Raw genomic sequence first — 22,441 nt, forward strand, 5'->3', positions numbered from 1 at the left:
TCATGATCATTTAGGCACAGTAGTAGCAAAATAAATAATTGTGTAAATATGTAATAACTGGTATAAATACTTCAGTAGCACTTAGAAGATATGATAAAGGACTTCCACCTTTAGTTGTGCATTAAGGTTTATCTCAGTGGATGGAAGGGAGAAGCATTTAAACTGCAGTGAAGGAGAACTATGGATTGAATACTTGAAAGCTCAGTGCCAGACATAACATTGCTTCTCTTCGGCAACAACAGTTTTGAAAGTGTATTAGTGTTAAAAGTGTTGGATAACTGCTGAAGTATTATGGAAACAGTGGTTATAGCTTCACCCCAAAAAACAATATAGTAGAAAGATCAATAACATAACTATATATTTAAGTAATCCCAATACAAAGCAAAACAGTACTGTCTTATTTTTAAAATAATGTCTTATTTTTGTCATAATGCATTCCACTGCTTAAGTAAGATTTTAGAGACAATTTTTCTGATAAACAATCTAACAACAGGGGAAGGAAGGTCCATTTCTTTGTAACAGTTCTCAAAATCTTAGCTAACACTCCATGTCAAGGTGTATAAACATATTACATCCAGATTTGCTACCTCACTAAATAATTTGAGGCAACTCTTTGGTAGTCAAGATCACTAACAGCAAGTCCTCACCACCGCAAGAAAAATTAGCACATACAGAGACAGGAGAAGATCCTGTGGCTGAAGACTATCACAAAAAAGAACCCTGTTTCTAAATGCCCTCATTTTTAGATGGGCTAATGCTTTTCCTTTAAAAGACTGGATTGGACAAATACAGGATATAATCAAAGTTTCCTAATTCAAAGCCAAAGGCAATTTCCGGGCCTGAATCATAAGGCAGATGGAAGCTGGAATTCATGTGGCCATAGAATAGCCCCCACCCCTAGTCCTGGCCCCCATTTACTAATTTTTATGGGCATTTGGGTTCACAGAAACATATTGGTAAGAGTACTTGTTTTTTTGAATAATTCCATCAACTTCCCTGGTGAAATATGAGTGCACTAAAAATCAATAGCACAGCTTCGCCAGAATGGCACAAGGGCCTAGCTGTTGCTCCTCTTCCCACCCCCTTCTCTATGGCGTACAGAACCAGGACTGAACCCCTAAACATGGGTTTCATTTCCAGCAGTCTTTTTACACTGAGTGAGTTAAAATAAGCTTGTTATCTCATGCATCTGTTTCAAATGGCATGTCTTTTGCCATGAAGAGAGATTAAGATAAAAATTTTAAGAGATTTTTGATTAAGAAAATGGAATTTGGTCTTTCCACTGAATAGCTATAACCTTTCAAATGGTTTTGAGGCAATAAAAAGGCAAACAGAACCCAACAAAAATATTTTTTAAAAAGAGTAATATTGAGTTAATCTCTGCTATAGAAAAATCTGTATTTGTTGTAGCTATCTAGAGTACTTCAGACTGAAGCACACAAATTGATGGAAAAAACTAAAATTGAAACATTAAAGTACCATTCATTTTCTCATTCTAATACAATGAACACAAAGGGTAATGACTGTATAACAAGACAAAAATGCTAAATAAGTTTTTTTAATAATCACAAAATTCATGCTTCTCACCTTGTAAGTAGTGATCTTTCAAATGATAAAATGGACCTGAATAGCTTATCAGGCTTACTTTTTTTTGAAAAAAGTGTTCTATTTATTTTACTCAACACTTCGATTTACTAGAAAGATGACTCATCCAAGTAGATTTTTTTTTTTTTCAAACCCCACAGTAACATGACTGTTGCTTTCTTTAGAAGCCATGGAAAAGATTCAATTATAAATTAAAAAGTGAAATTAACTTTAAAGGTGAACTTGTCAATTTTATGCATTCAAGTACTAAAGACTGTCTTATTACCAGAAATAGTAAACAATTTTTTTTGTTAAAATATATAGTCAAAAAGTAAACACAAAATCCTTAATATTTACTTAAAATTTTGATTTTAATGAAGTAACATATCTGAAAAGTCACAGAATATCAGTTCAAAAAAATCCACCAGTTAACTAAATTTTTGTAGCACAATCTTTATGATCTTTAAGTCTAAGGCACCCTCCAGTGCCTGAAGAAGAAACTACACTTCTAGCAAGTGAGTAAGCATTTGAAGAAAAACTGCTTGAGCAAGTCTTCCTGTCAAGACAGAAGCTCCCTGATTCATTTACAGTAACTGTATATGATCATGCATCAATGATATGACAAAGCCATGATGTAAAAAAAAATAATTGTAAAATTACCTTTAATGGATTTTTATTGGATTTACGAAGGTGTTATCTGCTTTGCTAATGAAGAGGGATCTCTTTAAGCGCACTAATTTGAAAAATATAGTAGAGTGTGCAAAGTATTATGAAAGCATTTCTTATGAAGTCCGGTATTGGTAAGTGACAATTCCTCACAGAATATGATCTCTGTTTACACAGTTTGCTTAAAACTTTTCTAAGCAGCCTAAACTAACAGTAGGAAAAACAATGCACTTAGAGGCAAAGCCAGATACAATATAATATAAAAAAATACAATTAATACAATACAAACCAGGAAGGCCACATGCATACAGCCATATCCATGGCAATTCACTGATTTTATTAAAAAAAAAGGAAACATTTGTGCCTACGGGACAATCAAAAATGCCTAAATGGCATTTGAAAGGACAGCAATGTACGTTGATGTTAGTACCTAGATCTACACATGAATGATTTTAAAATTACTGAAATAGAATGAAGGCTGGAAACCAAAACTTTTTCAGCTGTCATTACGCATTTCTTGTGGATTTGTCTTCTGGCATTTAACACCTTGAGACTTGCATCTTGTTCATACCTCCACAAACAAAACCTTACATACAATTTAAGTAGTAATGAGATAACATGCTTTGAAATACATGTTAAGTAACTGCAAAATGGTTAGTTCTTGATTAAGGAAAAAATCTTTACTTAGCAAAGCTCTTGTTTTCTGTATACATTCAGAATTTAAAGTGTGTAATTTCACTGAATTAGTGCTTCAAGTATCTTTCCTATTTGGGGATGTATGTATGAATGCATGTATATTTCTGAACTATGTCTTTGCCCTCCTGGGTTCACCCTTACAGGCCTTACGTGCAAAACTGCTACAGGAACAAAGGGATTTTCATCCTGTACAATCAGGCTAATTACCTGATTCAGTTTCAGTTTCATAAGGTTTGAAAGTTCTCCAGCACCCACTCAAAATCTTGTCTCTTATTTACTACAGAACCTAGTTACCTTAACTACAGTTCGAGAAGCAAAAATTGATTACCTTGTGATTTAGTAAAAAAGAGTGACATTTGGTCAGTGTTGACCTTCAGAATTACAGAGTTCTGTCAGGGAAAATTGCTGATGTCACTTGTCCCTAGTATAGCTAAAGACATCTTTTTTAAAAATGGAAATAAATTTCGGCAATATTGACCAAAAAGATCTTAGAATGAATATTAAAAATATTACAAATAAACCTAGCCAGAGTGATGCAAAAAGAGGTAGTAAACATTTCAGAAGAAAGATAAATATATTTACATATATATACACATGAGTATAAAAACATTAAAAATGGCTATCGCCTCCATAAAACTTAGAACTGTGCTTAACTTCACATTCCAAATATTTACATTGATCTGAAAAAGAGCTAACAATAAGGTGCAAAATTAAGCATGACCTTACATATTTTGCAGAGTAGTACAGGTTTATAAAAATCACTCACTGTTCAAATTTTGGCCCTTTTAAACAACTTTTTGTATGTTTTCATTTAGTGATGTTCCTTTTTGCAATAGCTTCTCTGATTTGACGATCCAGTTCACTTACAATATGGTCTTCATGATTATATACACCTGTTCTCAACAGGGTATCCCTCTCTTCTATCAGACGAGAGAGATAATCATCCATGTTCTCATTTAATTTTCTAGAATGAAGACTATCCACTCTACCAGAAGAATTATCTCTAACATCTTGCAACTGCTTGCTTTCTTCTTGTTGCTTTAGCCTGATGTTGATAAAATGGAAAGAATCAGAGGATGAGCCATATTAAAAACTGGTCTGATTATTTTCAAACTAAGTCTTTAAGTTATTTACCTACTGAAGTAGTTAGCAAAATAAATCTATAAAAGGCAACAAATCATCCTCTCTCTATGGAAAATAACTATAAGTAAAGGAAATGTTAATATAATACTTAAATTCTAACAATACCCTTTCTATATGCAAATGTAACTATAATATTTACTACCAAGGCTCCTATTTTGATAATGCAAACAGCACTCAGATTAAAAGGGTTCAACATACAGAACTACTGCAGTTAGTTTTTGGAGGACATTAGATAGATTTAAAATTTTAATGTATTCAAAATATGAACGGAACATGCCTCTATTTTCTTAACATAGCAGTTATCCTTAAAACTGAAGGTTTAAAATAGAAAAAAGCCTGGTGCTGTACAACTATGACCACAGTAGGTACCCAACAGGGTACGGTGGCCTTAAACATAGATTTTCTATATGGCAGTACTGTTGTATTTTATAAATGTGCAATTTTTACCTAAAGGACACTAAACTGTGTTCTTTCACCAGGCTGACAGCCAATTATAATCTTGATTTAACTGAACCTTCTATTTTGAGGCAGATGGCAAGAAAAGAGAGGGGAGGGAAAAAAATAAAAGGAATCTTACAAATGCTTTTATACCTGTTAAGCTCATTTCTGATATCCTCCAGCTCTTGTCGGTCAGTTTTCCCCAGCTCTTTTTCTTCTGCTGCTAAATAGCGCAACCTCATGTGCTCCAGCTCTTGTTGCTGCTTTTTAAGGTGAGCCATTGCATTTTCTTGTTCACGCTGATGTGGGAAGGGGTGAAGACATAACTCAGCTGACTACGTGATTACATGTAAAAGTGCTAATTATAGTGACATGAGCAAAACTTCAGGAATGAAGTCATGACAATTAAGTCTCCAGAACTAATAGAAATGCAGGAGTTAAACAGAATGTCTTAGCTTGTTGGTATCTAATGCACTAAGACCAGTGACCATCACAATTGCAGTAAACCTGTCCAGGCTGTATCAGCTGAAGCCCAGTCACAGATACCCTCCCATTAACAAAACAGCAAAAATCTTACAAACCCTTGTACAAACTCTGGCTTAAGCTGGTAAACATAAGACTTGCACTTGTGGAACTGCTCAAGATACTGAGATTTATTGCTTTGCTACATGGTATTTTAAATTATAGCTTTTTTTGAAAAATAAAAACCATAAAAATGCTAAATAGCTGCAGGACACTTCCATCATCAGCCCCATAGTGCCTAGTGTCAAAGCTTCAAGAACTACTTTTTGAAATTGCAATTTATGGTTAAAAAGTAATTCTTGAAAACAAAGCTCTGGTGAGGTTTCCTTCTATGTTTGCCTAGCTGTATGCAAAGCCTTAGACAACCTCCTCTGTGGATTTAATGCAATTAATCTATTCATTCTAAAAGTTTACTTGACTTTTTTTTTTTTTTTAAGCTCTACATAGACACTGTAACTAAACTAGAGTTTGAGTCCACTACCACTCTGTGACAGTAAAGTGTCTTAATGAGAAGTGTGGCCCTTTCTCCACTTGTTTTCCTCCCAGTCATTTTCCATTTGACCTTGTGCACTAACAGTCAGTCTTACACTCTGAATGAGACAGAAGATGTGAGGTAAAATCGTAGGCAGGAGGTCACACAAACATCCTGGATCTAGATGCATTGTGAAGTGCAAGGTTACCTTTGTAATTTTGACATTACTTTCGTTTGAAGTATTTGAATGTTAACACAATCAGGTTTATATTTATTATAAGGGTAAAAAAAAGGATTTTATTTGATGTGTGAGCATATTCATTACACAGTAAACCTAATAATATTTGAAAAAGTCCAGTCAGGCAGTTTCCTGAACCTCAGTTCCCAGTATCTTAAGCACTCCTTATTGATGATCAATAAGTGATAAGAAAATCTGAATTTCACAAGGAATTGATATAAACAAAGACTCTAATTGTATTGTGAACAGGCAACGTAATAGAGAAGTCCTTGACAACAAATCATAGCATGTATGCAAACCCAAAATAGTTTATTTTTGTACTAAACCCAATACACCAGCCAGGCAAATTAAATGTCAGAAATGCAGTGAGACAGGCCAAAACGCCTGAAGAACAACTTGTTAAAGGGATACATACTAACAATAAAACCAGAAGCAGGAATCCTGCCAAAGAGTCTACAGCTGATAGATGATTGAAGTATAAAAAAGAACTCAGGGAAGGTAAAGTCATACTCTGTCCTTCCCCAACAAGAGGTCATTGCAGAGGAATATTCCCACGTGAGAGGCACCTTTTTTATGCAGGACAGGTTTGAAGAACAGTCTCAGACTGAAGTAGAAGAGATTTTAGAAGAGGAATCTGCAAATACATATAGCAAATATTAACAAGTCACTACAGCCACCTGATATTTATCCTAGTTTTCAAGAGTTCTAGTGAAATTCAAACACAAAGTCGTAAGACTAACTGGAGGTGTAATTTGTCACTAAAATTGGTGTTGACACCACAGGAATAAATATTTTTCCCATTTTTTATTTTATTCTTTCTTTAAGCAGAGGCCTTAGGAATATCCAGGAACTACTAGCAGGACTTACGTCCACAGTGGCCAAATTGGTTGAAACCATAACAAAACTCAAAACTAATAGGATGTATGGGTACACCAGGAAGAATGAATCCAGCTTTTGTAGAAAAGTCACACTTCCAACTAGTCTTAAAAAACCCAGAACCAACCGAACAACAAGAAACACCAGAACACCACACCAAAGAAACCACTTACAACCAAACACAAAACTAAGCTGCCATGGAGAAAGCCCTCTCAGGGTTTAGAAGACCAGAGAAAGGATAGCAATTGATCATTTCCACAATAGCAAGAAAGTAACACTGGACTCCACAAGAATCTACTCTGGCTTCCTCATTTTTCAATATATCAGTCTGGAATAAACAGTTTGCTGCCGATAAAAAATTATTCAGTGGGGAAAAAAGTGGATGTGAAAGAGTGGGATATTATGGAGACAGAAAATATGAATTAGTTTGAAAAGGAAACAGATAAATTAAGAATACATTCACTGATGTCTGTTAAACATGACAGCCTGAATGAAACCTCTGGCTCATGAGGTGCTTAACTAAATCACTGAGGGCAGCTGGGGGATGTTCAGAGACATCCAAGCCAGGTTTCTAGATCTTGTGCATCTACTGCTGGCCTCTGTATGGAAGAGGTAGATATTTCACATCAACTGGCTCGTTTGTTTTTTTCCACTCAATGAAAAGCACCAGCTGAAAGTCAAGCCCAGGTAAATTCCAACTAAAGACATGATTCAAGTTATTAAAACAGTGGAAATTAATCACTTAAGCAATATATTAAACATGTTAGGAGCTTATTAATCACCAAATGTTTTGAATTAAGATAGATAGTTGTATTTTAAAAAAATATTACAGATCAAGTATTACTGTTGAAGTATTTAAAAAAGAAGAAAGTGGGTTTGGTTGTTGGTTTTTTTTAATAAAGTCCCAGCAAATATCACAATGGTATCTGGTTTCCGGATATCTGGACATTCAACAGCATCCAGACAGTAAAACCAAATTTCAAGTATACAGTGGGCTACAAGGAGGAATGGAATTATCTGAACTATTTTGATAGTTGGACTTATCTTGTTTGCTTTGCTAAATGCAGGTAGTAAGATAAAATGCTGAGCATAATCTAGTCTCAAATAGGTTGGTATAAACACAGTACAACTTAAGTTATAGTACAAGTAAATAAGTGGATAGCAAATCTCATTATCTTAATTACCCAAAATCTACAAGTATGAGGAGAGGCTAATATTTACTTCTTTTTGAGACCATCACTATTCTTGGTGGTGTCATTACATCTCCTAAGTTAAATCCTCTTCAAAATGAAGCAAATTAAAATATTGCTGTGTTTCAGGAAAAAAAACAAAACAGTTGAGATGAATACCTTCAGGCAAACACGAGACCTAAAATTTTGAGTATGTTAAATCTCCTTTGTAAAGTTCTATTTAGCCTCAGGAGAGGAGTGGTTGCCCTGTACATGTAGAACAAGTCTAGAAATTTCTGCCTATCTATCTTGACAGTAATACAGTCTGCTGACTAGCTACTTTTCTTGATTAGACAACAAGCCTACAGAAACTTGCTATACATATCCCTGTAGCAGATACAGTACAGCCTGCATATCCAAGTTCTGGTTTTGGAATTAGTCTACTACAACCTGGTTTTCCTTTGACTTTATCAAACAGTGGTAAGAGTCTCGGAGGCTATACAATAAATTATATAAGAATGCATTTACAAGCAAACTGCTTCATCTGTAGGAAAAAACCAACCCCCATTACTGTGGAGGATGAGGCTGACATCTTCCTCTCAGATGATGTCAAAAATCTAAATCTTTTACAGAAAAGAGGACTTCCAACTACCATTATCTCCTTCTCTAGCCTTTCTACCTATGCTGATTTGTAAATATGATTAGCTTCAGTCCAATGCATTGCTGCAGATGGCGAGGAAAGGATTAACTTTGGAAAAAAATTCTCCATGCTCTGGAGTACTGTTTATTCATGCTCCAATTGTCCCATTTTAAACTAGGACTACTGTCATGGGAAGCTGGGATATTAATGTAAGTCTGTCAAATTTGTGTATCTCAGTAATTCTATGAGAGATTTTTTTTTGAAGGTATGTTGGGCAAACATCATCTGAAAACTAAATACTGGAAAACTAATGCAAAACAAAGGAGCACTTATTACAAGCACAGTGAGACTTTAACACGCCAGCAGAAAATGATATTCCTGCCTACTAATGAAACAGGTTATAACGAGTCACATAATACACACAAATCATCAAGTAGCTGTGACTACACTAAATAGAACTCTTCTAATCCAGTCCTTCAGTTTGTGGAGTGTATTACTCAGATCTATAAGGGAAAGATTTTGAAAGTGTTCTTACAGCTGCAGCTTTAGACAAAACACATAACTGTGTGCTGGCTGTAAGAAGCATGTGGAAGTATAAGTTTCATGACAAGTTGATATGTTACTCTTTGAGGCAGTAAAGTTCAATGATCCAGAGGTTTCTGCTGTTCAGCAACAAGCTAACAATGGCAAACTGATAGCAAAAAAAGGCATTAAAAAAAACCTCAAAGAAAAAGTACACATTAGAAGTACATATACCAAAAGTTAATAGAACAAAGTCTGAAGCTCAATTGAACTAAGACAACAACAGAATATTCCTAATGCTTTCCTATTGATCAGAAGGGATCTCATTTAATACCTTGGTCCTTTATGCCCTCACTGAACTAGTTTCAGAACAGTAAGTTTTTTTGATTAAGAAACATCTTTAGTGACATTTAATAAAACCAAGAAAAGGACAGAAGAGAGAATGATGCAAAAGCCAAGGAGAGATGTAGGAAAAGCAAGGCTTTCCTGAAGAATCCTTCGCTCAGTTTCTGTTCCTTTTGATGTTTTTCTCTGGGAAAAATATCTACTAAAAATAAAAATAAAATAAATCAGTGTGTCTACTTGGCATGCTTGTTGCTCAGGGTAATATGCTTAGATTCATAGAGAAGTAAGTTTGAATATGGAGAGTGCTAAATTCTCCTTTTCTCTATAAAGCAGAAAAACTAATCAGTACATTTTGCCTCCAAGCTGATTTTGGGTAGGACTTCTTTTCAGATAAATGTGATTAGAAATTTAATTTGATTACTAACATGATTGTGATGTAAACATAACTAATATTTGGCATTTCCTTGTTTGGGAGGGGTGAGGGAAAAGATGAGATTGTTAGTGCTGTAACAGTGAAAGTCAAGAATTTCTGCGGTGTGCCACGCCATGACCCTGAATGGTGACATTTAAGCACAGTAGTATTAAATTAAAAAAATAAAAATCACTATTTTCTGTGGCAACATTTTACTAGCATTCAGGTTAAGACAGTCCAACTTGGAAAAAAAAAGACATGAAAATAAGTGAGAAGGGATTTTGCAGATTTATTTATGATGGATCCTGTGTGTAATGTAAGTTACAAACTTTGTACTCTGATTTTCAAATGTCTTTCCCAACATTAGTCTTTCACTCCTTCAAAAGTCTGTCAGAACAATTTGTAGAGTGCATAAAAACAAACTTGCTCTATGTGTACCATTCATAGTAAAGCAACAGAAACCTATTTCCCAAGAATCCATCAATAAAAGAAGATGGCAAAGAACTTATCAAACAACTGTTGTAAAAAGTGACACAAGCTGATTTTGAATTAATTTATATATAATTTTGTTAGGATATGTTGACGGACTTTAAAGAGACTGTCTTTTGTTACAATGAGAGAGAAGGAAGGATTTCTTATTTGTCAATGATTTAATTGTTGCCACTTTATCAGAGAGATTCAGGTATTAAATCCACCTTTTTCCATCACAGTTTAAGAATCCATTGGGCAACAAGCATGGTCTTTTTTTCTAAACCATAGAAGGAACCAAACTGTACTGTATAGTACTGCTTGAAAAGTAGCAGAATTTACTGTAAGATCTTCCAAAATAAAAAAACCAATATTAATAAAACACTTCTGCACATTTACAGTACTAATAAAGCAAAGCCCAGCATTTCTAAACCCACTTGTAACACCTTCATTTTACTCCCCGTATATTGAAAAGCTGTTATAATTGAATACAAAGTATTTTAAGTGTACCTCAGCACACACAAGCTTATACATATATACTCATATGCTTAAAATTCTCAGTCAAGGCTTTCTGACATACTTTGCATTTCCAGAGAGAATATGCTCCTATAATATATCCTGAAATAAGGAACATATCTGATTTATTCCCAACTGCTTATTGCAGCCAGTCAGGCTGTTTTAAGCCTCAATAAGAACTATTAGAATTTCAAATTTTAAGCTTTTAGAATTTTGCATTTTTCAATTTCAGGTAAGGGAACACTCTGGAATCATCAGCTGCTGGACTAAAGGCAGCTTTGTGGATAGAAGATAAGACCCACTAGAAACTCAGAACACTTGGAAACTTTACTCTTGCATCACCACCTAATCATCACCAGCTACTATCCCATAGCAAGACAGCCACAGATGAACCAAGAGTATCATGTGCAAATTACTCTTAATATTGTTTTGTAACACACTCTCAGTTGGCCCAGGTACCTCCTCCTCTACTACTTTCTCAGCACTGCTATTCCTTTGCTTATTTTCTTTCCTTTTCCCCTCCTTGGTAAAACTTATTACCAATATTCCTTTCTTTTATTAATTTGATATTTTGTCATCTTCCTCTTACATCCCCATAAACAAAACAAACTCAATCCAAAGACACATACTGGTTATCAGATTGTTTACTTCAATGTTTTACTACTTTTCCTCATTAGTTTGCATCTCTAATATAGTACTTAAGACATGGAATATTGTTTGCATGGTAGGAACTTCAATCATTTTTTGAAACTGCTGGTACTACAGGAATATCAGCATTAAATAAAAATTAACCAGTAATAAAAATGCCTCAAAATTTCAATTATAATCAGACCATAAAAGAATCCCTGTATGCCGCCAGGTGCTCTAGTTAAGAGGCTCTTCAATCAAGGAAGCACAATCTTTATTTTGCCATAGCTGCCTATAAATCCAAAAGGGAGATGTAAACATACATACACTAGACTAAACAATGGCTAAATAGCAGCCACTATTCACTCTCCCACTCACACATACCATGCAAGTCTGTGGGAAAAACTTACGATTGAAGCTAAGGAACTCAAGTAAAGTTTTCTGAAAATAACCCAGAGCTGACAAGTCAGTAGGAGGGCCTGGATGGTTTCAAGACACAGTTTTTAACCAAGACTTGGACCTCCAACCGGGGTTTTTTTTGTACCTTTTTTTTTTTAAACAAAGATTTACATCCCATCCTTGGCTAAATTGCTTATAAATTAATCAAATTCATTACTGAGTGGATAAGCAAGACACTGGACAAGATAGAGTGAATGTCAGCCAGCCAATACAGACTATGTTGTTTTAAACAAACACATCTGTGCTGCTTTTAATGTGTTTATGCCCTATAGAGCTGTTAAAAGATTTTAATGTTATTTCTCCCACAACACTGAATAACGTACCCATGTACATTTTGAGATTTAGGATTTCTAGATTATAAGAGAGATTATCAACTGCTGAAAATGATATTTCTGCCAGTTTTTTGTTTTGATACATTGTTTCTTGCACTCAGGTACTGAATTTAGAATTTAAGATCACTTTGTGCATGTACACAATTTTGTGTAAATAGTTTGATTGCTCCCAGAAATAATGTTCACATACATAAAAACTATGGAAATCTCATTTGTGTAGCACTGAGATCTCCCAATCAGCAAACTGTGAAAGACAGTTTTTGAAACCTCTGGAAATGATAAAATCAACCTGGGTGCATAGATATATAGCTAACTTGTTGACATTTTTGTCTTCCTAAAGTTGACCAGGGGTATAATAAATGAAATATTAATAGAGACTTGCAGTGAGTAACAAAGAGGGAAGTAAGCTGGGTGAAGTCTATTTCTATGCAGTTTTACAAACTGTGTTCAAATTCAACTAACTTCTGTATTTTATTAAGAACAGTTAAGCATGATGTATGTGTCCTCGCGTACTTTTTTTGTTACCACTGGCACTGTATTTAGCATTCAAAATCCTAGACACGGAGAAATTTAGAGCATTTTCTATTAACAGTCCCATACCTTTCTAAGTTGTATAGTGCATATCTCATTCTGCAAAATATAAAACCATCACAGATGTGTGCTAAGAACTAGTTCCAAAGTAAAAGGAAACTTCTTAATTAAGGAAACATTGACTTTTATGGTTGCAAATCAGAAGAGCATTTTACTAAATGCTTAGCCTGTAGATTATGCTTCTTTAATTCACAAATTGACTGTACTAGGTCACCTTTGAGTAATGGAAATCTCTGTTTAAACATTTTTTTGGCAATGGGCACAAAGCATTAGATCTCATTTCCAAGACTTACCAGCTGGGTTTTGTCGTTAACATTTATTAACAATCTAAGATATGGCTTTCAGCGTCTAATCCTCACTACACAAATGTTTTGTATAGTCCTCTAGAGAGCTTTGGTGTGACAAATTACTGGCACAGATTACAGCCCTGTGGCTATTCACCAGAGGCAATGCAAGATTAACATGGTACTAATCCAATTTAAACAAGAAATTGGTCAAACTATGCACAATTGCACAAATCATCTGAAGTAAAGCAAATCTAGAATTCCTGAAGCAACAGTTTCCACATTTATATTTAAAACACAGTAAATGATTTTTGATCAGCTCTGCTTCAACTTTTATTTGGCTCTTTAAAGTCACTTAAATACTTTATCAATAGACTATAAGATGAAGCACAGGAGTATAAAAACCACAAGAAACTACTTTGAAAGGGTTTGTTCTGTAGTAGAAAAGTTTTAGGTATTCACTGTACATGCCAATTTATTTTGTGGTTCTGACTTTCAACAAGAGGGTCAGCTGAAACCATCTACCCATTACTAAATTCAGATCATCATGTCTACAGTGATGAAATTTAGTAATAAAAACCTGATAGTGATATACACTAGTGTTAATCTGGCAAGCAACAATCTCTTTTATTCTACAGGAATTTTTAAATATGGCAGTAAGAAAAAATAGCCTGGACATTTCATGGCTGCTGAAGTAATCTTAATCAGAGAGATAAGATTTATATTCTTGCTTCTATCATCTTGTCAAACATACCTGTTTCAGAAATTAGAGATGAGAACTCATGATTCCTTTTTCTATTAGGCAAAAAAAGGACCAACTTGAAGACAACAAATAGAGATGAATTTTTAACTATTGATAGTGATTATATAGCACATTCACTCTCTTCAAAAAGAAATATAGATTAAAAAAGGTAATTATCAATTAGGAGAGGGTGGTCTTAGCTTCTTACTCGCCAAAAACTGAATACTCTAGCAGGAGGAATGAAGTAGGTTTGAGAGATATTAGTTGTTTAACATAAATAAGTAGGTTTTAATTAGAATAAATTACTTTGGAATGTAATAGAGTCTGATTTGTGCTGTTCACTTAGCTTTACTTAGCATGAGTGGCTACATTTGGTGAAGCCTTTAGGCTGCGATAGAGGTATTTTTCTCAGTAATTTTCCCAGCAGCTCGTACAGTGCTGTGTTTAGTCTTTTAGTATCAGAAAGTATTTTGATATCACACTAATGTCTCCGTAGTGTTTTTCCAAGTCTGGGACTCTTCAGTTCTGTGTTCCACCAGTAAGGGCAGGTGCACAGGGAGTGTAAACCAGAAGATAAGGAAGCTCCAACCTTTGGGGAAAACTGTGGAAACTGCAAGTCTACAAGTTAAGATCCTGCCTGCCTGGACACAGAAGAAGAATCCCATTAGATGTTAGAAGACCCCAGATCAAAAATCACCATTGACTGAAGGACACATGGACAGCATGTGAAAGGTGGGTGTATAGGTCCCAAGGATGTAATTGCCCCGGGATTTCTTTGTTCAGGGTCCCTCTCTTTGGAGGCACCCAGCCCGGGCTGATCCTGCTGCTCCACCTTTCAAATGCATTAATTATTTTATAAAATCTGACGCCTGAAACTCTACTGTGGGAAACCTAGGGTCGAACCTGAAGAAGGAGGAAGCGTGCCCAAGAGTGTGTGTCTTGTGTGCATGTGACACCATGACTAGTGTGTGAATGCTCGGGCAGCAGCTACTCCTTTAACAGTAGGAACTATAATCCTTCAAAAAAAAAAACCAACCCCACCATTTTTCCTCAAGCAGGAAGTAGGTGTGAATACAGGTAATAAAAAGCTTTTACTAAACTTTTACTAAGCTTTATGTCTGTGTCAGGGTTTGTTCAGCAACAGGGATTAATGATTTACTAATCTGTTTGTCAAGGCCAATGGAAATGCTTGCCACTCTTAAGTATACTGTTTAGCTAATGTTTACTGTAATTCATGTAAGACAGGCAATGAAAAAAAAGGCCTATGGATTCAGTGAGGATGAAGCTGCTACTCCTGCAAGTTTGAACAGAGTTTTTTCAAGTCATATGTGTGTCTATGTATACATATACATACACACACGTGCTCTGTTAAAACACAGCAGTAAAAAAGCATGCAACATTAGCATGAGATTAGGATTTTCAAAAGCAGGAGAAAAAGGTTTCACTTCCAGTTCAACTTTGCTGTAAGTTTACTTCATTTTACAGCATTCAGCAAACTTTAAATAATTGTTTCTAAAAGATAAGGTTTATTTATCATCTTTAGTCTTCATTCATTTTACAATTAAAATACAGAACAGTTAGGCCTGTTACTGGCCAAGATGGTTAAGACGGGAACAAAATATTTTCTCTGGAAGTGCTAACTAAGCATTACTGGGAATGAGATTAATGAAACTTTCGTTTTTCGAAAGTCGTCTTTTAGCTATGTCAACCTTCTTTGAACTCAGGAAAGACAAAGGCTCAAGTCTGCAATGTCAAACTCAAATCAGGTTTGCTCTTCGCATTTTTGTAAAAAGGGTAGCTCAGAACTTTAATTTTGCAAAGACAAACACTAATAAAATGAAAGCTGCCAGTAGTTAACAAATAATTATAAGTAGCTTCCAACACTACATTAACTTGTTTGTCTCATATGACAAGAAAACCTGCATACCTGTTTTAACCTTGCAAGTTCTTTCAAAGCCCTTGTCCATTGTTGTTTGTAGTGGAGCTTTGACTTGGTAGCTGATTCCAACTTTCTCTCAAGTTCAACCTAAAAGCAATTAAAATCATATCAGCTGAAGCAATAACAGCAGTAACAATCACTGAAAGATGTATATATACAAAGGGCCTGGTTTAAGAAAAGTGTTTATGTAGTGTAACATACAACATCATCTAAAGCTGTTACATAATATAACATAAATATTATGGCACATGAACATTTTCTTGTTTAAAATATAGCCTTATTTTTATTGGATAGCCGTCTATACAAAAAGAAAAAGATTAGTTTTTAGCACTAAATCTGCTGACGTAAGCTTTAAATTTAAGATTCTCAAATTAGCAAACAGCCCCCCTCTTTTTTTCCTCCAAGATTATAAACACTAACAGAAACATTGATGGATAAATCTTTCCTTTAAAAGGTGCGTAGATTTTCTTCTTTCCTGCAGCTGATGGAAGATATGTGCTACATTCTTTTCACTGAAATAGCTATCTGTTCAAACTATTCTCTAAAATCTATTTTTTATCTAGTGTGAATCTTTAATCTTACTATCTAAATAAATCTAAAAAATGTTACATACAAAAAAAATTCACTGCATTCTGTGCAAAAAAATTTAGTATTAAAAGGCAAATGAAAACAGTTTGAAGCACACAGCACACAGTAATGTGAAAATTAAGCATTTTTAATTAACTCTGAGTCAGTGATATTTTCTTTTATTCAGATAAAAATTATTTATCATTAAATTTGTGAAGATCTTAAAGCACTGATTGTAAATCTAAAATAATAAGTCTAACAAAATATTTAAACTAAGCGTTTAAAAACTCCATAGAGACAGAACCATTTTAATCATTTGCTTGCATTTTTAGAAGTTGACTCAAACCACACAATAATTCTGAGCAAAACATGCCCATATCTGTAGTTTTAATTAAGCAAGATATCCTCTACTGAAGGCACATATGGTTTCTAAGAAATCAACTTATGACAGTGATTCCATTCTACTGATAAGTAACACAATCTCTTTTCAGAAATACTCAATAAAAAACCAACATGCACATAATGGAATACCAGTCTAAATTAATCCTCACGAGAAGTCTTCATCTTTATTTTGACAAATAGAATGCTCAGTCCCCAGCATAAATCATGATAGTAGCAATTTAAATATACAGTTTAGTTTTTTCCTGCCTTAGTCTCTATTTCTATAGAGGAGACAGTAGTGTTAAAGCCACTCTTGACATTGTGTCTGAATATTTAAAGTCTGAAAAAAATGTTGGAAAGAGTAAAACAAAATGGACAAATTAACCAGTTTATCATGCAAGATTATGCTATATCTCCCTTACCAGCAAATGGACCATTGTGACAATTTTTGAAGACTAGAAAAATCCAAGATACCTTTTCTAAAGTCACAAGATTTATTTCTGATTGTAGCTGGATTTCTGGTTTTCTGCTTTGCTGTTCTTTATATTGCTGGAACTCCTTCTCCAAAATTTTATGCTTATTTTCTGCGTCATAAAGCTACATTAAAGATACCAAGATATAATGCAAGTTAACAGAAAAAAACCATTCACAGACAAAGAATTAGGTAACAGAACTTAAGTTACTCCTTGGTCCCTGGAACAAACATCTTAGTGTCAATTATGTGATATAAAACAGGCATTGAAAGCTACACATTCATAATTAATGATTTCTTGATGATGGCATACAGCAATGTTTTAATAGGAAGAATTTTAAAGAGGATCTTTGCTCAGTACTGGAAAGAAAAAACACAACACTGTCCCCATATACAGAAGATCAAGATTCATAAACATTGCTGTTCACATTTCTAAAACAACTTGCAGAAGAAACACAGAAAACAAAACCATTTAGATTTACACACATTTTTTAAAGAAAGCTGACAGTGTTATCTATTATATGAAGTTTTATTACTTACTCAACTTCACAAGCATAACTTGTTTAGAAATGTCTGGAGAGGAAACAACTAATACTTTGTACAGCCAAATAATGATTTAGAAGCAAGGTTGAAGGAGAAAGTCTTCAGTGACTAATGACTTAATGCTATGTACCTCTGCCCTCATTGTGTACTTCCACAGTTTCATGAAGATACTATAAAAAGAGAACTTCACTTTTCATCTTAAAATGGGTAGTTTGAAAAAACAATGCCAATACACAACTACTCTGCTACAAGAAATCAAGTAAAATGTTTAACAGCTTTTTTAATTATACCATATTAAAAATATTAAGAATTTTTTATAAGATATTTTCTAAGAGTAGCTTACATTCCTCTTCTGTTAAATATTATTCAACTATAAATACCTTAATACAACTGATGGAACTGATGCATTCCATCACAGAATATGATCCCAAATGCTACACTTGTATTTATGTCCAACTAGTTAATGCAAGTATTTCTATGAATTGCATCCAACAGTTCAGAATACTGGGTGAAAATGCTTTAGAGAATGAATTTCTGTTTCAAAGCCTACAACTTCTTCTATTAGAACATCAATATTTTAATTATTTGGATCCCCTAATTGAGTCATTTCTGTTTTCTTCCAATATTTAGCTTTTTGCATCTATTATTTTTACAGAATTGATGTAAGAAAGCAAAGATGCTTCTAAGGAGCCATACAAAAATGTAGTTCACTGCAGTTACTTTTCACATGTAACTGCAATAGCCAACTTTGACAAAAGATACTATTGTTCATCACCTTTCCATTTCTACCTTTTTTTTTTTAAGGCAGACATACAGGTATGATGCATATGACAAAAAAATAGTAACTAATTTCTTTAGTTATGAAAAATGCCAGCCTTCCCTAGAACTTCTACAATACTGTTTAACTTCTTGTTTGGTTCTGAAAACACTTCCAAAAATTGAACTTCTCATGAGACCTCTGGTTGTGGACTGTTAGAGAACTGCAAAAATCAGACAAATAAAGCACAACTTCCTTATTCAGGAAGACTGATGTTCTTCAAGGTTTGATGCTTCTTGATGCTTCAAGAATCTCCTCTAGTGAATAGTGGGGCTTATCTCCAAACAAGTTAGACATTTAGAGAACTTTACAACTCAGGTTTGAAAATTATGTATTGACACATCTCCTTAAAAGGTAAGGAATAAGTTAAAGCATATGGTTTAGAACTATTGTAATTTACTCCAGGCATGCTGCCTCTGGCTGATGGTACATGTAACTCTTGATGGTATTGCTGGATATACCAAAATTGTGTTTTCTCATTGTTCCATTTCTTATTTTCTTGCCCTCTAAATCCAACCATTGCTACAACAGAATGCTGAGCTAATGGGATCTTTGGTCTGATGCAGTTTGTCTGGTTTGAATAGAAAAAACAAAGTGATTGTCTAATTTTGTAACTGCTCAAAAAAGCTAGCACTAACTTTTAAAATTTTACAGTATTCTTTAACAGTCAAGAAAGAGCAAGACTAGCCTTCTCATTAGTGCAAAAGCTAGTTTATAGGACAAAAGAATGTCGTCTAAATTTTCTTGGTTTAATGAAACTATTACTTTCAGAATAGAAGATCACACTATCAGAATAGAAGATCACACTCCCCACCCTCACCCAAATAAGGATAATTGAAATACTCTTTTGCAATGGAAGAATAAAACCAACTGCATAGTCAAGCTACCAATATATTTTTCTAGATGTTAATTGCTAACAATTTATTAAAGTGCTAAAAGGTATACTGCTGTTCAGGTTCTACATGTAACATATGCTTGTAATTGCAGTTTGATTTTCAGTGTTGAAAAAAAAAATTATAACCACTGCATTGCAAACTGGCCCTACTACTGAGCAAGTCTGACAGAGATGGATCCCAGCATGCCGTGCACTGAACAGAGATAAAATGTTTATTACAAAGTTGCCAGAAAGTGCTTCCCTCAAAATCATTGCTCAACTTAGTATGCTTATTTTAAAAAATGCTTACTTAAAGAAGTAAATGGTTGACACAGAAAATTTAAGTGTACTTACCTGCTGTTGTAAGCGAAGCTTGTCTTCTTCCAGCTGTTTGATTTTTGACCTTTCTAGCTCAACCTGGTGTGCACATTCTTCTCTGGCTCGCCGCACAGAATCCTGTAGCTCCTGCAGATTTCGTTCATGCTCTACTTGCAACTCCTTCTTTACTCTTTGAAGCTTAAAAGTGAGACATATTTATACTAATGCACAGGTGCAAGATCTTTATTTTAAGAGTCTCTTACAATTGTTACTACAATTCATGACAGAAAAAACCCCGTTATCCATTTTAGAAATTAAACAATAGAAAATCCATTGTTATCTATGTGTTTACTATATACTCTTTAATTGGCTTTCAGTTTAACTAATGCCCTGCAAATTACTATATTTGGGCTACAAATAAACTCTTGCTTGACTATTGTTAAAAAGGAGCTATCTGTATCTCTACTGTGCTTTCTACATGGGATTGCTAAAGGCAAATTTTCTATCCACCTTTCTACTACAAACTAAAAAGCTAAATATACCCCTTCACTGTGGAAACAGTGAAGTCACAGCTACAGCCAACATGCCTTTAGATCAATAAGACTGCAGTCTTCAAACCAAGCATACTGGGAAAATTTCTCATTGAGCTAAACAGGAAAACAGTCCTTGACATGTTTGAACTTTCTAGAAAGATGTTACTGGCTCAGATAATTGCTAGCTGAATAGAAACCTCTCCAAATGGCCCATTTCTCAAACTGTGCAATTGCTAAATGAACCCTACATAATTTTGTCTAGACGCTTTTGGAATCCACTGATTTTTATTACCTCTAAATCCTCAGGTCAGAATCTCACTAAGTTTAGAGCAAGTTTTGAGACAAACATGTATGAGATTCAGAATACTTTTACTCAGACTGAAATGCATTTGGCCAAAATTAATCAGATACTTTCCAAAGATGATAAAGGTAAAGTGAGATAATATTTACAGCACAAACTGCATCTTGAGGGGTATAGAGAGTCTGAGTACAGAACAGGACACAGTCTGAACCTGTCAGTCCCTATGTTGGGAGCCTTCTTAATTTTGCTCACAAGCACATGAGGGATTGATATGGATAATAGCACTTTCTCCCAGCTCTCTTTGTCACCTTCTATTTCAATGGTTAATTGAGGAATTACTGTTTGAAGTAAGGCACTCCTGTACGCATGTACGATGTTCACCTGACACTACTAAACTTAAAATTGAGATATGCTAATGTTACAGAAACATCTCCACTGGCACTCTAATTCTGTTAATAACAGAAAACTTACAGTTCTATAATTCTAGCAACCTAATAAAAAAATTCATTGGATTTCCATTTCAGTAAAAAAGTGTAGTTGTAACAAAATTTGGCTTGAATTATTAGTGTTCCTCTGTGTACCAGTATGAACGCGGATATTTCAGTTCTTATACACAGGTCACAATTGTCTATATAAACAGTCAACAAACCTTACAGAAATAGCTCATGGAATTGCATTGTTTTTACCTCTGATTCAGCACTAAAAAGCTGTCTTTCTCGCTTATCTAGATCTCTCAGAGTTTTCTGAAGTTGTTCTTCCAAAACAGTATATTCTGCTACCTAAAAGAACAAGAAAAGGCTTTTTTTTTCTTGCAATAATCTTTTAGACAGGCAAAGAATTTACTCTTGCTATGATATAAAATATTGACAATTTCTGCTTGGAAATTTACATATAAACCAAATCTCCAGCTCTTAGAGACAAAATCACAATGGAGAGCCTTTCTTTCTAATACAATGACAGCTGGCAGGTTACCATACATAGCTGTAGAAGTGTTTTTTGACCATGCAAGTGAAAGGCAATTAAAGCTAAAAAGCCCCAGAAAAAGTAAACTAACACAAAGGATTTCTAACAAGTATTCTACTATTAAGGGCTACTTTTAATTTTTCCACTGTTGCAGACTAGATGCATGCATATGAGTAGGTGTGAAGGCTAATAACAGATCCTTTGCTCTACATTATAGTTACAAAATACCTTGTCAAATTTAGTGATATGAGACTTATAATGAGACTTTCAGCAAGTATGAGAATGAGTTTCCTTACCTTTTTCTTCACTAACGCTTCTCTCTCTCTATCTCTTTTCTTCCATTCTTCTGCAAGTGCTTGCATATGGGCCATTTCCTTCTTTTTAAGCTGTTAAAAGCCAAAAAAAGGAACAAAAACCCCACACCAGAGAACCAAATCAAAGTTGTTGGAACTGCAATTTTAAAGGACAGAGTAATAGCAGAACTAAGCCCTGAAGCAAAATAATAAAAAAACTAAGTCTAGTACACTGACTTATATAATTCAAGCTATGATTCTGATAGTGAAAAATATCTCTTACCCTTAAGTACAAAAAGCAAAGTATGTCCAAGTTTGATAAAAATATCCTAACAAATAGAAACTACATTTCAAAAGAAGCATGTGACTAAGAACACCTAGAATGACTTCAAGAGTAGAAACACAGCAATGCAGTTTGACTGAGAATAAATAAATACATTGTTAACATTTAACACAAATAATTTTAGTCTTGCATATCTACTGTACTTCATAAACAGAACAGAAAAATTGTGAAGGGAGTATTCTGTATGTCACTACCTAGCAGCTAATTCAGTCACTTAACAGAAAAGAATTAACCTTCTTTCTTAAGAGTATGGAAGACAGTTGTGTACTTTCGATGTTTTAATATTCCTTATAAGCAAAATGTAGTTTCTATTTGTAACAGTGGCAAAGTTTAAGGAAAATGCAGTTAATACTCC

General features: G+C 34.4%; 1 protein-coding gene across 2 annotated transcripts in view; it reads right to left on the minus strand.

Annotated features, from left to right (window-relative positions):
- Positions 1 to 2,592: 2,592 nt before the first annotated feature.
- CEP120 (centrosomal protein 120) overlaps positions 2,593 to 22,441 on the minus strand; it is a 38,446-nt gene continuing 18,597 nt past the window's right edge. For both annotated transcript variants that reach the window (XM_075741092.1, XM_075741093.1), the window contains exons 15-21: positions 21,747 to 21,836; positions 21,174 to 21,266; positions 19,690 to 19,851; positions 17,104 to 17,226; positions 15,670 to 15,768; positions 4,681 to 4,826; positions 2,593 to 3,991 (exon numbers count right to left, since the gene is read on the minus strand). In XM_075741092.1, coding sequence (XP_075597207.1) covers positions 3,754 to 3,991; positions 4,681 to 4,826; positions 15,670 to 15,768; positions 17,104 to 17,226; positions 19,690 to 19,851; positions 21,174 to 21,266; positions 21,747 to 21,836 — 951 coding nt within the window. In that variant the 3' untranslated portion in view covers positions 2,593 to 3,753. The remainder of the gene's footprint in view (positions 3,992 to 4,680; positions 4,827 to 15,669; positions 15,769 to 17,103; positions 17,227 to 19,689; positions 19,852 to 21,173; positions 21,267 to 21,746; positions 21,837 to 22,441) is intronic.

Source organism: Balearica regulorum, chromosome Z (genome assembly GCF_011004875.1).
Source record: "Balearica regulorum gibbericeps isolate bBalReg1 chromosome Z, bBalReg1.pri, whole genome shotgun sequence".
In the NCBI taxonomy this organism is placed as follows: Eukaryota; Metazoa; Chordata; class Aves; order Gruiformes; family Gruidae; genus Balearica; species Balearica regulorum.